Source organism: Schistocerca nitens, chromosome 2 (assembly GCF_023898315.1).
Source record: "Schistocerca nitens isolate TAMUIC-IGC-003100 chromosome 2, iqSchNite1.1, whole genome shotgun sequence".
NCBI lineage: Eukaryota > Metazoa > Arthropoda > Insecta > Orthoptera > Acrididae > Schistocerca > Schistocerca nitens.
In genome coordinates, this window is record NC_064615.1 from 815,992,966 (window position 1) to 816,009,562 (window position 16,597).

General features: G+C 44.5%; 1 protein-coding gene across 1 annotated transcript in view; it reads left to right on the plus strand.

The window, feature by feature from the left end:
- The window catches only part of LOC126235361 (pickpocket protein 28-like), a 174,058-nt gene that overhangs the window by 133,649 nt on the left and 23,812 nt on the right, over nucleotides 1–16,597 (plus strand). The window contains exon 8 of the mRNA XM_049944083.1: nucleotides 8,829–8,888. Within this exon, the coding sequence (XP_049800040.1) occupies nucleotides 8,829–8,888 (60 nt within the window). The remainder of the gene's footprint in view (nucleotides 1–8,828; nucleotides 8,889–16,597) is intronic.

The following is a 16,597-nucleotide window of genomic DNA, read 5'->3' on the forward strand; positions in this document are numbered from 1 at the left end:
AATGGCTGAAGGCCCTAGACGTAAAACACAACTAAAATAATTTTTAACAGGCAGAAGGCCCGAGGCTTTATATTTAAACAATATAATAATCAAGCTGAAGGCTCAAACAATCTAACACTTGACAAGCAAAGAATTTTAATTTTAAAGTGGCTCAAAGCCAATGACTCAAAAGACCACTAAAAACAATTCCACATCAATTCAAAACCATCGGCTATGAGCCATACAAATCCACAGAACAGAAAATAAGAAAAGGCAGTGCAGCTATCGGCGCTCAGAAGTTTCTGGGGTCGGCCGGCACTTGAAATACTAATGATCACTTAGGTGAGACAGCCAAACGGTCCAACCATTCTCTACCGACGACAACCCAACCAACAGACAGTCAACGGACCCACCGACAAGGTAACCTGTGCTCCACTCGACCAGCACACAACCCGGAGTTCAATGCAAAACGTAAAAGACATGGAAGCCCACAACCAAGCATACATTTACACCGACGGCCAGGGCAGGTAACCAGAACGTTAAGGACCACAAGGCAGAAAATTCCGCAGGTGAACTTCAATTGCAAATAACCAAAAACAGCTAGACTCCGCCGGACGGTGGCTACACCTTCGCCAATTCGAACACACACGTTGTTCCTGACAGAAATGTCCCAATAGCCAACAACGACAACCAAACGGCACAATGTGAACATTCTTGACTTGATTGTAAATTAAATCCAAACTCAACTTTCGTGTCCAGGGTCGGAGAACCACGGACCTCGTAGCAATGGGAACAGCCCCACACAAAAAGTGGTTCAAATGGCTCTGAGCATTATGGGACTTAACATCTGTGGTCATCAGTCCCCTAGAACTTATAACTACTTAAACCTAACCAACCTAAGGTCATCACACTCATCCATGCCCGAGGCAGGATTCGAACCTGCGACCGTAGCGGTCGCGCGGTTCCAGACTGAAGCGCCTAGAACCGCACGGCCACACCGGCCGGCCAGCCCCACACACTCAGAGATTATGAGACCGCCGGTGGTCCCGGCCAAACCACGCCTTGTGGAGATTTCCTCGCAGCTCCATGCCAACCGACCGACTCCCACACATCAGCACGGAGACAGCACTAAAATAACTAAGCAGCCGACATCACAAGTTACACACAGTTTCACGAACACTTGCACGAAGGACTATACAATACTAACGGCAGCGACTGTGCAATAACAAGGACGAATGACGAGTCGGCACACGCAGGCAAACCATAAGCGATCGCCGGCCAACATACACGTCCGACAAGACGACCGATCGACGACCAACCAAGGAGGTCCGCACTCAAGTGATATGTATCGGCAACCGTCGGGCGTGTCATGGCTGTCCGGACATCACTGCAGCCGCGCCCCGACTGAAATTCTGCCACGTCCTAAATCAAACACTGCCAGTTACAAACTGCACTGCTAGCGCCTCCCAACTCACTGGCAGATCCGAACTAACTCCGAACACACGACAACCGGATAGTAATAGCAGTCGGCAAAGGTAATACACCAAGGCTTATATCGATAAGCTCCGCTGCTACCGCTCACGCAGGCAACGCGGCAACTCAGTGATACCAGTAATTGAAATTAACATAACGAGGTTGTAGTACAGTAAAAATAAGATGTGAAATGAGATATGACATGAACACGAGCCACGCACTGCTCAGTATGTATCTGAATTTTACTGTCACAGATACATCGTACTAAGAAAAAAATTTGATGGTCGTGTGACATTTTTTGGCCGGGTAGCCCCAAGCGGGGAATTTTGGCCGTCAGGTGGAAGTTTTATTTCAGTCGACGCCACATACTGGGCGACTTGCGCGTCGGTGATGTTGATGAAGGGGTGATGAGGACAACACAATATCAAGTCCACGGGCGGAGAAAATCCCCAATCGGGCCTGGAGTCGAACCCAGGCCCACTGCGTGGTAAGCAAACACGTTACCACTCAGCTAAGCAGGCGGACATCGTACTAAGTAAGAATGTAAAAGTGGACTATGGGAGGAAGACATTATTCAACCATTCGTTTCACAGCTGCAACCCCCGCTACATTGTGTCACGCATTCGTGCTAGTATTTGACAAAAGTAATTTACTTTTGTAATGAGTATTACAGTCTTACAAAATAGTAATAACAGTAATGATCTTTTAAAATATTGTAGTTTCATGATCTAACTATAACTGAAGTGTTTTGGTTTTACTCCCCAGAAAATTACATTTTACCCCTCAAGGGTAATTACCCCAGACTGGGAACCACTGCATTAAGTTAAATTACCACATGGAACGTGATCTATCTAAATATGTTCCAATTAAATGACTGCGTGGGGTCTGTTCATTTGGAGATGCCCGAAATGCACCACGCATTCGTATAATTTGACTGACATAGCTGGGCAAGGATCCACGTTCTTGAGTGCGGACGCACAAAGACGTCTGACCTCTTTTTTGAATCTCAGATAGCGAATATGGAGGAAGTGGACAGGGACTGTGAGTGGGTGGCGCTCGGTGGGAATGTGGATCGATCGTGAGGGGTGCCGAGACAGTCTGCGCAATTGTGATGACACTGCGTCCCTGATGGTGCAGTGGTTAACGCACCTGCCTAGTAAGGAGGAATACCTGTCCAGTGCACATTTTCAATCGTCGCCGCTGATTCTGCTTCATGTCCCGACGAAGCTGTCAGTAGTAATCCTCTTCCTTTCCTTTATTCCTCTCTCCACATTCGATTTACGTATAAATTTGTTCAGCAGCTTATCGAACTGTTTGAGTCTAACTCGGAATATTTAATATCACTTTATGCTTGACAAGGCGTCTATATCCTCGTCTATAGCGTATGAGTAACAGCGGTAACTGAACAGTGGAATGCGCCTGTGGCACTGAGCAGCAGGCTAGTTGCGTCCGCGCGTCTTCATTATCAACGAACTGGCATCTGTCATCTTGTTGGCAACAGCAGAAAGTACACACAAAAAAAAATTCTTCCTATCACCTCGCTTCCAAGAGTTCCTGAACTTGCACAGAAAACTGGAATACAGATCGACATAAACATCATTTCCGTCCTTCCTATTCCTCATGAAAACCACACATTGCATGTTGTACTAACATTGCATGTTGTACCACCATGCAGCGAGGCCTTCAGAGGTCGTGGTCCATATTGCTGTACGCACCGGGACCTCTTGTATTGATGCATGCATGTATTCGTCGTGGCGTACTATACAAAAGTTCATCAAGATACTGTTGCTCCAGACTGTCCCACTCCTCAACGGCGATTCGGCGTAGATCCCTCAGAGTGGTTGGTGGGTCACGTCGTCCAGAAATAGCCCTTTCCAATGTATCTCAGACATGTTCGGTAGGGTTCATGTTTGGAGAACATGCTGGCCACTCTAGTCGAGCGATGTCGTTATCCTCAAGGAAGTCATTCACAAGATGTGCACGATTGGGGCGCGAATTGTCTTCCATGAATACGAATGCCACACCAATATGCTGCCGATATGGTTGCACTATTGGTCGGAGGATGGCATTCACATATCGTACAGCCGTTACGGCAACTTCCATGACCACCAGCGGCGTACGTCGGCCACATATAATTCCACCTCAAAACAGCAGGGAACCTCCACATTGCTGCACTTGCTGGACAGTGTGTCTAAGGCGTTCAGGCTGATCTGGCTGCCTCCAAACACGTCCCCATCGAGTGTCTGTTTGAAATCATATGCGACACTCATCGGTGAAGAGAATGTGATGCCAAACCTGAGCTGTCCATTCGACAAGTTGTTGGGCCCATCTTTACCGCAGTGCATGGTGTCGTGGTTCCAAAGATGGACACATCACCATGGACATCGGGAGTGAAGTTGCGCATCCTGCTGGCTATTGCGTACAGTTTGAGTAGTAACACAGCGTCCTGTGGCTGCACAAACAGCACTATTCAACACGGTGGCTTTGCTGTCAGGGTTCCTTCGAGCCATAACCCGTAGGTAGCGGTCATCCACTGCAGTAGTAGCCCTTGGGCGGCCTGAGCGAGGCATGTCATCGACAGTTCCTGTCTCTCTGTATCTCTTTCGTGTCCGAGTAACATCGCTTTGGTTCACTGCGGGACGCCTGGACACTTCCCTTGTTGAAAGCCCTTCCTGGCACAACGTAACAATGCGAACGCGATCGAACCGCGATATTGACCGTCTAGGCATGGTTAAACTACAGACAACACGAGCTGTGTACCCCCTTCCTGGTGGAATGACTGGAACTGATCGGCTGTTGGACCCCCTCCGTCTAATAGCCGCTGCTCATGTATGGTTGTTTATACCTTTGGGCGGGTTTAGTGACATCTCTGAACTGTCAAACTGACTGTGTCGGTGATACAATATCCACGTCAACGTCTATCTACAGGTGTTCTGAAAACCGGGGTGACGCAAAACTTGTTTTGGTGTGTGTAGTTCCAAATGTGTTTCCTGTGACGATCCACAGATCTAGCGTCAGATGCAGCTGACTCTTTGAAGGTTTCTAGGCGGTGACTTCTCGGTACCTGGTGTTAAGAGTGTCTGTTTGGTGGAGCCATCTGGCGATTTCGTTGTGTAGCTATTGACTCCGTACTAGAGAGAGAGAGAGAGGCATTCTAGATTCTAAGTAATTACTGCTTAGGAGAATTATAAACTGCGTATCAGACAGGGATTTCAACCTTCTTTCTTGTCCCTTCCACTCATGCCATGCAGGCATACCTAATAGATGATCTCAAAACTTCAACCTATTCCCACTTCAACCAAACATATCCTTGCGTGTTTGTGGCTAATGAAGTTCCCTATGTAACATCCTGGCAATTTAAAACTGTGTGCCGGACCGAGACTTGCACTCGGGACTGTAGTTCCGTATGAGGCACGTGTCTGCTGTGAATGAATAGCAACAAAGATGCGTATCACGGCGTTACCGTTCAGCAAAACAGCAACCAGCGGCATCAGACTAAACAACTTGACCTTCCTCCAGCATGGCATAATTCAAGAGTGGCTTCTTGAAACTCACAACCCAGCATTATCAGAGAGGTAGCTTGTAAATAGGAGTAGATCTGTTTCGTACTTTCAAATTCCTTTATTGAGATTCACCACTGGGATACATTTCAAAGAACGGCAGTGGCTGAGGCATCCAATTGTCCCCCTCGTGTCTTTGTGTGTGTGTGTGTGTGTGTGTGTGAGAGAGAGAGAGAGAGAGAGAGAGAGAGAGAGACATCTTGCAAATCTGACAGAGCGCTACTTGGCCGAGGGGCGGCATTAACACCACTGCTCCCATCAGCAATTTCCTCTGGGCTCGGCAGCTCAGGCAGCGATGTCTGAGGCTTGGTTGCTGTCTCCATAGCTGCGGCGGCTGTGGCCCAATGTAGGAGCACTATAGCCGGCGTGCTATGTCCCAGAGCTCGGTGGACCCTGCGGCAGTCCTGTGTCTCGTCTCTCAGGGCAGGTCCAAGTGCAAGCCTCATGCAGCACTCCGGACAGCGTCCCAAGTGTCACAGCCCTATAGTGATGGTGTTGAGATATTAACACAAGAATATTTCAGTACAGAAGGGGCAACGTATTTATACACTCACGGGCGGCACGTACTTGGTCTTTCCTATGTCTAGTGGCATATATACTAAACACGCGTGGCTGCTGGTCTGGGAAGGTTCCCGCCTTCTTCCGCTTGTGTGCTGCTTTGTCAACTACACTCCTGGAAATGGAAAAAAGAACACATTGACACCGGTGTGTCAGACCCACCATACTTGCTCCGGACACTGCGAGAGGGCTGTACAAGCAATGATCACACGCACGGCACAGCGGACACACCAGAAACCGCGGTGTTGGCCGTCGAATGGCGCTAGCTGCGCAGCATTTGTGCACCGCCGCCGTCAGTGTCAGCCAGTTTGCCGTGGCATACGGAGCTCCATCGCAGTCTTTAACACTGGTAGCATGCCGCGACAGCGTGGACGTGAACCGTATGTGCAGTTGACGGACTTTGAGCGAGGGCGTATAGTGGGCATGCGGGAGGCCGGGTGGACGTACCGCCGAATTGCTCAACACGTGGGGCGTGAGGTCTCCACAGTACATCGATGTTGTCGCCAGTGGTCGGCGGAAGGTGCACGTGCCCGTCGACCTGGGACCGGACCGCAGCGACGCACGGATGCACGCCAAGACCGTAGGATCCTACGCAGTGCCGTAGGGGACCGCACCGCCACTTCCCAGCAAATTAGGGACACTGTTGCTCCTGGGGTATCGGCGAGGACCATTCGCAACCGTCTCCATGAAGCTGGGCTACGGTCCCGCACACCGTTAGGCCGTCTTCCGCTCACGCCCCAACATCGTGCAGCCCGCCTCCAGTGGTGTCGCGACAGGCGTGAATGGAGGGACGAATGGAGACGTGTCGTCTTCAGCGATGAGAGTCGCTTGTGCCTTGGTGCCAATGATGGTCGTATGCGTGTTTGGCGCCGTGCAGGTGAGCGCCACAATCAGGACTACATACAACCGAGGCACACAGGGCCAACACCCGGCATCATGGTGTGGGGAGCGATCTCCTACACTGGCCGTACACCACTGGTGATCGTCGAGGGGACACTGAATAGTGCACGGTACATCCAAACCGTCATCGAACCCATCGTTCTACCATTCCTAGACCGGCGAGGGAACTTGCTGTTCCAACAGGACAATGCACGTCCGCATGTATCCCGTGCCACCCAACGTGCTCTAGAAGGTGTAAGTCAACTACCCTGGCCAGCAAGATCTCCGGATCTGTCCCCCATTGAGCATGTTTGGGACTGGATGAAGCGTCGTCTCATGCGGTCTGCACGTCCAGCACGAACGCTGGTCCAACTGAGGCGCCAGGTGGAAATGGCATGGCAAGCCGTTCCACAGGACTACATCCAGCATCTCTACGATCGTCTCCATGGGAGAATAGCAGCCTGCATTGCTGCGAAAGATGGATATACACTGTACTAGTGCCGACATTGTGCATGCTCTGTTGCCTGTGTCTATGTGCCTGTGGTTCTGTCAGTGTGATCATGTGATGTATCTGACCCCAGGAATGTGTCAATAAAGTTTCCCCTTCCTGGGACAATGAATTCATGGTGTTCTTATTTCAATTTCCAGGAGTGTATTTCCGTACCTCACGTGGCAGGCTCGCCTCTCAGTGCGCAGCGCGTAACTGCGCTCACCTGTGGCTGGCTCTTCTGTAATCTACTTCCCACTTTGCACATTTCTGACCAAATACGGTACGTGTGCTATAGTGAATACAACACAAATTGAACTTAAGGTGGCTACTTGTTCAGAGTCGGTACTAAGTATGGAACTGCATCATTGCAGTAAACCTGCAGTACGCAAAGTAACTGAAAATAGCAAATTAAGTATTGAAAGATTCAATGCAACAGTCAACTTTCAATTTGAACTCGGGAGTATAAATTTTGAGTAACTCTAAAATTTGTGTGAGATACATTCTGACTTTGCATGTATAGAGACAGCTAACAATGTAAAGTAAAATACCTTGTTTGCAGTACCGGGTAATAACAGAAGCTTATTATTACTTAGCTAAGTATTACTTTCCAGAATAGCTGTTTTCTCCAGACATAGAAATACGAAGCAAGCTGGAATTAATACCATGATTATTAGTTTGAGTACATTAGCGTTAGTCATAATTCGTTGTTAGTATGCTTTATACACGTAGCATGCACTGGTGGGGCCTGCCTCTTAATGTATCAATTGAGTATTCCACACCGCTGAAGGGTCTCCTTTAAGATGGAATGGCTGGAACTCGATGTGTTAATGAATGAATGAAAGAGGGAAGTTTGTATAATTCAGAGAAGGCTATTGAAAATGCTGCTTGCAACAGTAGGCAAGGTACCTTACATAAGAACACTTCAATATGTATTATGAAACGCCGTCAAGACGTATAGGTATTACTGTGATATTTACGATGTCTGTTCCTTCTAAAATGTTGACAACAACAGACAAAACACACATAATAGTAATAATAATAATATTTTAATGACTGGATGCAGGCAAAGCTTCATTGTGTATCATAATAATAACAAATTCTTACCCACATCATTATACAACAGCGACACAACTGTATAATTCAAACTTCTACACATGAAGTTCAGCACTGTGTTTCAACTGTGAATATAAAAATAGTATACATTAATTAGACACAAATTGAATATTTTGTTAATTTTACGGAGGTAAGAAGAACGATTCAGAAAATTTATTAATGTTGTTTCCTCAGAAACAGTGATTTCAATCTAATTCATGTCCAAGCTAAAGCTTTCTGCTGTCTACAGTATTTTTTCCACCATTTTGAAGAAAGAAAGTAAAAAAATCACCGATATATGCCACATTCGAAACACACAATTCAAAATAAAATTATTGTGATATTAGAATAACGTCAGTAACAGTAGAAAAACTGAAACTAATTTGTTTATTGCTGACATTAGTTTTTAATGACATCTCCAGGCTAATTTGAAGTTTCTCATGTATGTATTACTTAATTTTACCCTGCCTAAATGTTACACGTAGCATTTTCGAAAACCTATGCTGAATTTTTCAAACTTCCCTCTTTCATTCACTTTTCGCCATTGAATTATCTCAGTTCCCTCATGGAGTTGACGTCTGTTTCTCTGTTTCATCATTATTATTATTGTATAATTTACCGTTTTGTAATCATAGAACCTGTGGCTTGCTTAACAAGCAGCAAGCATTTATGAGTAAATAATCGCAGCAGAGGCAGTTGATGAGTCCACACTTATTGTCACATTGTCGCATTGTTAATTCTGCAACTGTAAGTGGCAACAGAAGTCATTTTAATAACATCGTTTCTTTTTCTTCCAGGAACGGAAGATACACCTATCTGTGCGCTAGGAAGCTCCGATTGCATGATGAAGAGCACAAGTAAGTGCTGTCAATATCCGTTACTTAATTATTATACGTTTTATGTACGTCTTAGTCTTGGAGCACTCTGATCAAAACACTGAAATTGAACTTCGGGTCAAAGTAACAAAGGTGTACAGGGTGCTTAAAAAATGCATCCCCTGTTTTAGTAGAATGTGGTCAAAACCAGAAAATCTGTATATGTTGTGTCTAGACAAGACAGCCTCCAATGAGAGGAAGCCGAAAGGCACGCGCTTAAACTCACGCAGACTGGCGTGAGGTCTGAAACAGGATACGTAATGAATGCTATAAAGAAAAGTACGTAGCTTCTGGAATACTTAACTTTAATCCACATTTGTAGAACATCGCTCTTGATGATACATTAATAGACTCTCAATATCAACTGAATACGGCGCCTTGCTAGGTCGTAGCAAATGTAGCTGAAGGCTATGCTAATTATCGTCTCGGCAAATGAGAGCATATTTGTAAGTGAACCATTGCTATGAACGTCGGCTGTACAACTGGGGCGAGTGCCAGGACGTCTCTCTAGACCTGCCGTGTGGTGGCGCTCGGTCTGCAATTACTGACAGTGGCGACACGCGGGTCCGACGTATACTACTGGACCGCGGCCGATTTAAAGGCTACCACCTAGCAAGTGTGGTGTCTGGCGGTGACACCACAGTATACACTAAACTAAAAGTACAAGAGGGCTTGAGATTTAGAGAAAACCCATTCGCTCGGGCTCTTAACTGCCAGCGATTTTCCTGTCTAGAGTCGCTCGTATATGGAGTGAAGAGTATAGGTGACGAGGAGAACCTACAGCTGGAGCTGGCGGTCTACAAAACACTCTTTCTTCGAGTGGCTGTACGAGGAACGATATTAACAAGGAGCTGAGGACACCGAAATGTATAACAAGGGCAAAGAAATAGCTCACAGAGTCTTCTTCCTACAATATCATTTGTGCAACGACAATGCAACCTCGGCCTTCGAACATCTGGGTTATATCGAGTTCCTTGCAAGTGCAGCAAGACATAAATCTGACAGACAGCTCGCTGCATCTCCGTAAGTTTCAGTGGATGTATACACAACAAAAGACTTGGCCAGGAAGGGAAAACAGCACTAGCTGAACAAAGGTTAGCGGACGAGAATACTTTCGATTTTGAAAAAAGTTTTTTATTACTTATGTTAGTGATTGAAAACTCTTAAAGTCTAGATCGCACATAAAATCTTCTTGATGTAGATGCTGTTTTTGTCATTTACTAAGCTCTGATGGCATAACATCTTTGTTTTATGACCATCATTCAATTACACTGGCCACGAACGATGAAAAGTTTTTAATTGTCGCGTATAGATGTTGTCATTCTAAGAAAGATTTAAAGGATGTGTGAAGCTGTAATGGCACCAACATTAATCAAGAATGTTTCATGATCTGAAGATGGCTAGACTTTTAACCGAAACTAGTAATCCAGCAAAATAACGAAGATTTCATTTGCGGTGTACCGAGCGAGGTGGCGCAGTGGTTAGCACACTGGACTCGCATTCGGGAGAACGACGGTTCAATCCCGCGTCCGGCCATCCTGATTTAGGTTTTCCGTGATTTCCCCAAATCGCTTCAGGCAAATGCCGGGATGGTTCCTTAGAAAGGGCACGGCCGATTTCCTTCCCCATCCTTCCCTAATCTGAGCTTGTGCTCCGTCTCTAATGACCTCGTTGTCGACGGGACGTTAAACAGTAATCTCCTCCTCATTTGCGGTCTTCACTTCAAGGGTTTTCAGTCCCTAACATAAATAAAAATTTACAACAGACTGTGTATCTCCTGGTTGATAGTGTCAACAAAATACAATAAACGTCTGTTATCTGCACAGAAAATTATTTCTGAGGCGGTGTCACGTAGGAGAAAATATTGAAATCGGAGTTACACAAAATCTCGTTAACTGGTACAGGGCATTTGCTCTCAAAAGGAAATAGTTCAGATCGACATGTTAAAACCTACCTTGAAATTTTTCACATGGGAAGAATACACCGGAAGAAATTCACTCTTATAATTTTAGCTACTGAGGTGAACAGCATGTATTTTCTTAACGTTAAAGCTACTCATTTTTGCCGTACGAAGAACTGCTTATAACAGAGATTTGTCTAGACCTTCTTGCCCAGCGCGACTCGTTGAATAACCAGAAGCAGCCGTGACAAAAGAACGTAGCGCCTCATAGCGCGAAGTCCAAAGTGCACACACGCTTATTATAAGCATTTAAACCATAACGAATATGACTCAAATCGTTAATTTTTTGAAGAATACATAGTTCATATCGATAGCTGAACTGTTGCAGATGTAATAACTATACAAGTGACTAGCAGAGGAAAGAGAATCAAGGCTTCTGGCCGATGTTACATTGCAGAGGATTTCCATCAATCGTTTCTTTAATTTCTGTAGCGCAGTTCTTATGATAACTTTTTGAATAATATGTATTTTACTAACAATGAAACATTTCCTTGTTTATTCCCTGTAGTTAGCACTTGAAGTGTTACTGGACTGACGAAAACAAACGTTTTCCTTACACTAGGCATACATAAAAAATTAATATATTCAAGCACTAATTACTAAGTTTATTTAGACGTATCTGGAATGCAATAGGAAATGGTTGTGCCTGTTGTTCTAAATATTGTGCTCCGAACTGGACATACGTTATCAAATTCGTAATTTGTTGTGGTGCAAGCTGACAATGCAAAAATGATTGAATTTTAACAATAATGTTGTGATGAAAAACGTGAAATGATAAAGATCTGTCAGAATGTGTATTTTCCAACGTTCTGAAAAATTCTTTACACTAGTCGAAAGTATGTCATGGAGAAGCTACCACCCTGTTAATTCTGGGTGTTATCCGAGTTATATTAAGTCTTCTGTCATCCTCCTAAAAACCGAGGTGTTTTATGTTCCGCCCAAGACTCCAACAAAAGCAATGAAACATTTTCTGCGAATAGTAAGAGGACGTTTCGGATATAACATGGAAAATCATTCCCTCCAGATTTAGCGACGTCGATTACAAGATTTTTTTCTTTGTCTTAATTTTTGACACTAATTTGTTCCTGAAGACAGATATAAAACTACAGTAAACAGTAATCCACTACTACTGACGTTGTTGTATACGAATGTGTCTTTGGCCGGCCGGTGTGGCCGATCGGTTCTAGGCGCTTCAGTCTGGAACCGCGCGACCGCTACGGCCGCAGGTTCGAATCCTGCCTCGGGCATGGATGTGTGTGATGTCCTTAGGTTAGTTAGGTTTAAGTGTTCTAAGTTCTAGGGGACTGATGACCTCAGATGTTGAGTCCTATAGTGCTCAGAGCCATTTGAACCATTTCTATTTGTATTAGTATCTATGAATGACATCTCTTGCGCCCTTTTACTTGAAGTAAATTTCGTAATTTTCCGACTTCCATCGCTGCATAATTTTTCTGAAACCGTTTAAGCATGTCGAAGAAACCTGGATATCAGTAATGTTCAACCCATTTGTAATTCAGAGACTTCAGTCTTGTAGATTTCTCTCAGTAACAGTGTACTGACCCTCACAAGGAGTTCTAAACATTTTGATGACTTTTTCTTCCACACTTTTGCGACTTTCATTTGGACGCATATTTCGTACTTCGTCTAAACTTTTCTTCCGTTTATATAAGCACGTTTAGATCTTAGGAAATGGAATCGGCATTGCTTAACTATAAGCGTTTTTTCCCGCCTTCATTTAACCAAAAAATCTTTTTCACTGAAAGCTATTACTTACTGTATATGTTTTCTTTCGATATGGAAAGAACTCTATTTTTGTTCTGGACTTTATTAGCACAACCATCATCTGAATCACAATTCACAGAATCTTCTAAGCTATTTTCTGTTTCTTCTATTGTTTGCGTAATTTATAACTAAATGTCGACATCATTTGAACGAATGTCCAAGAAATTAAGTAATAAATGATGTATACGTAGGTCTCCAGGATAAATATGTGCTTTCAACTGTATGCCACATACCTCATATTTCACCCTCGCAAGGCTAAATACATTAAATCGAGTCCACATTACTGTGAAACCAGGGAACCTGGACAGAGACAGATGCTGTTAGCAAACAAATACCGAGATATCACGAAGAAAATTAATTCATCTTCAGAACAATCGTTAACACTTAGCGATACCCCAAAGGCAACTTATTAAATGAGTTGCTAAATCTAGTGACAGTAGCTATGAACAACTGTGTCAGAGAACCTGTCAACAGAAACTGAAATTCACTTTATAAATTACGATTACGTTGTACCGTGTTATCTGTTTACCGAAGTGCGACAATATAGTTTATATATCCGTCATGATGTGCATGTACTGTCTTCCATAGTTATGACAGGGGTGTCCGCTTCTCAGACCGTCTGGCGAGAAACGAATTTGGCAATTTGCAACGTTTTTAAAGTAATTCTTGCAGTGTGTGTTAGCAGCAAAAATGTAGACATAACTTTTCCTTCGGTATTTTCTTCCTGAATAAAAAACTTCAGGGCAGGTTTCAACATTTCGGATTGGCAATTTTCCTTGGAATTTATAAACGAAAAATAAAGCATTCTACACTTATTGAAGTACTATGCAGCCACGACATTATTGCACTTGGCCTCCCCTGACCGTTATCGGAATCATGCGGTGACGTTATACTAGGGCCTTCAATAAGTAATGGAGCACTTTTTTTTTCAGAAAGCATGTTCATCTTATTCAGGACTCCAATACAACATATTATTCCCCACTCTTTTGGCCACAGAACGCTATTTTTCAGCATAATCTCCGTTCAATGTGACGACCTTACGCCATCTTACGCCTGTATACCCGCATGGTACCACTATACTGGTCGACGTCAGAGCCAACGTCTTGCTTCATCAGTAACCTCCCCGACATCCACGTACGCGTTTTGTGAGCTCCTCTCGCGTGCACAGACTTGTGTGACGCAATGCATTGTCATTGAGAATTTCGTTTGCATTTTTTGGGCAGGCCGGCACGCGGGAGATCGGACAGGCTTGGGCGACGTTGCTGCGATGGTGACAGAAGCCTCGCCCAACGAATCACCGTGCTTTTGTTCACTGCCAAGGTCCGTAGACATTCTGCAAGAGCCTGTGCATATCTGGGAAGTTTCAGTTTTTCGATAAAAGAAACTCAATGACAGCCCACTGCTTGGAAGGCACGTCCGTTACGAACGCCATTTTGAAGACTATGTATAGAACCACCACCTATCGGTATTTAATGAAACCACAGGGGTTAAGACGGGAATATTCCGCTACGTACCACAACAAATTTTCAACCGAAATTGGCCGAGAAAAAAAGTGTTGCATTACTTATTGAATGCCCCTTGTAGTAAACAAAAACCATGTCCATTTGTTTGACTTTCGTGTACACTGTGGAAGTCCAAACAGCTTCACGAGCGAGTTGTCTGGTCGCTGGGATAGCAGAGAATATTCTGATGGGCTTCAAGCTCACAGGTAAACACACGAGCCGACCGGAGCGCCCTCACTCCAGGTGTACTAATATCGTGGTCAACTAATAACAGTGGACGAGGAGTGCGAGCTGCCGACTAGGTGAACACTGTGTGAAAGGTACCACTTAGAGAGAGATTACCTGCAAGCGAATATATACCTGTGTAACTGTTCGTGATGTTTGGATAATTCGAGGAGCACACAGATGTAGTATATACGTTTAAACAGACTGGATCAATGTTAGACAAGAAAAATAAGGACAGAGAACGAAGTGTTTCAGACGAGAATAAATTAATTACGTTAGCAGACCCATGGTCTAGGGGTAGCGTCTTTGTTTCATAATCAAAACGTCTTCGGTCTCGGGTTCGATCCCCGCCACTGCCTACATTTTGATAAATAATCAGCATTGGCGGCCGAAGACTTCCGGCATAAGAAGTCAGCCTCATTCTGCCAAAGGCCTTCTCAAAGAGTGCGGAGGAGCGGATAGAGGTTCAGGGCACTCTCTTGTTCTAGGGGTGGGAAATTGCCCCTAAAGGCGGAAGAATCAGCAATGATCAACGACATGCGGATGCAGAAGGCAATGGAAACCACTGCATTAAAGACACGTAACGTGTATCCACAGGACATGTGGCCTGTAATTGAAAAAGTATCATGATGATCTCTCCATTGACAAAAGATTCCGGAATAGTCCCCCATTCGGATCTCCGGGAGGGGACTGCCAAGGGGGTGGTTACCATGAGAAATAGATTGAATAATCAACGAAAGGATAACGTTCTACGAGTCGGGGCGTGGTATGTCAGAAGTTTGAGCGTGGTAGGGAAACTAGAAAATCTGAAAATGGAAATGCAAAGGCTCAATCTAGATATAGTAGGGGTCAGTGAAGTGAAGTGGAAGGAAGACAAGGATTTCTGGTCAGATGAGTATCGGGTAATATCAACAGCACCAGAAAATGGTATAACAGGTGTAGGATTCGTTATGAATAGGAAGGTAGGGCAGAGGGTGTGTTACTGTGAACAGTTCAGTGACCGGGTTGTTCTAATCAGAATCGACAGCAGACCAACACCGGCAAGCTGAAGATGAACAGATAGAGAAAGTATATGAGGATATTGAAAGGGTAATGCAGAATGTAAAGGGGGACGAAAATCTAATAGTCATGGGCGACTGGAATGCAGTTATAGGGGAAGGAGTAGAAAAAAAGGTTACAGGAGAATATGGGCTTGGGACAAGGAATTAAAGAGGAGAAAGACTAATTGAGCTCTGTAACAAGTTTCAGCTAGTAATAGCGAATACCCTGTTCGAGAATCACAAGAGGAGGAGGTATACTTGGAAAAGGCCGGGAGATACGGGAATATTTCAATTAGATTACAGCATGGTCAGACAGAGATTCCGAGATCAGATACTGGATTGTAAGGCGTACCCAGGAGCAGATATAGACTCAGATCACAATATAGTAGTGATGAAGAGTAGGCTGAAGTTCAAGACATTAGTCAGGAAGAATCAATACGCCAAGAAGTGGGATACGGAAGTACTAAGGAATGACGAGATAGTTTGAAGTTCTCTAACGCGATAGATACAGCAATAAGGAATAGCGCAGTAGGCAGTACAGTTGAAGAGGAATGGACATCTCTAAAAAGGGCCATCACAGAAGTTGGGTAGGAAAACATAGGTACAAAGAAGGTAGCTGCGAAGAAACCATGAGTAACAGAAGAAATACTTCAGTTGATTGATGAAAGGAGGAAGTACAAACATATACCGGGAAAATCAGGAATATAGAAATACAAGTCGCTGAGGAATGAAATAAATAGGAAGTGCAGGGAAGCTAAGACGAAATGGCTGCAGGAAAAATGTGAAGACATCGAAAAAGATACGATTGTCGGAAGGACAGACTCAGCATACAAGAAAGTCAAAACAACCTTTGGTGACATTAAAAGCAACGGTGGTAACATTAAGAGTGCAACGGGAATTCCACTGTTAAATGCAGAGGAGAGAGCAGATAGGTGGAAAGAATACATTGAAAGCCTCTATGAGGGAGAAGATTTGTCTGATGTGATAGAAGACGAAACATGAGTCGATTTAGAAGAGATAGGGGATCCAGTATTATAATCGGAATTTAAAAGAGCTTTGGAGGACTTACGGTCAAATAAGGCAGAAGGGATAGATAACATTCCATCAGAATTTCTAAAATCATTGGGGGAAGTGGCAACAAAACGACTATTCACGTTGGCAACATACCATCTGACTTTCGGA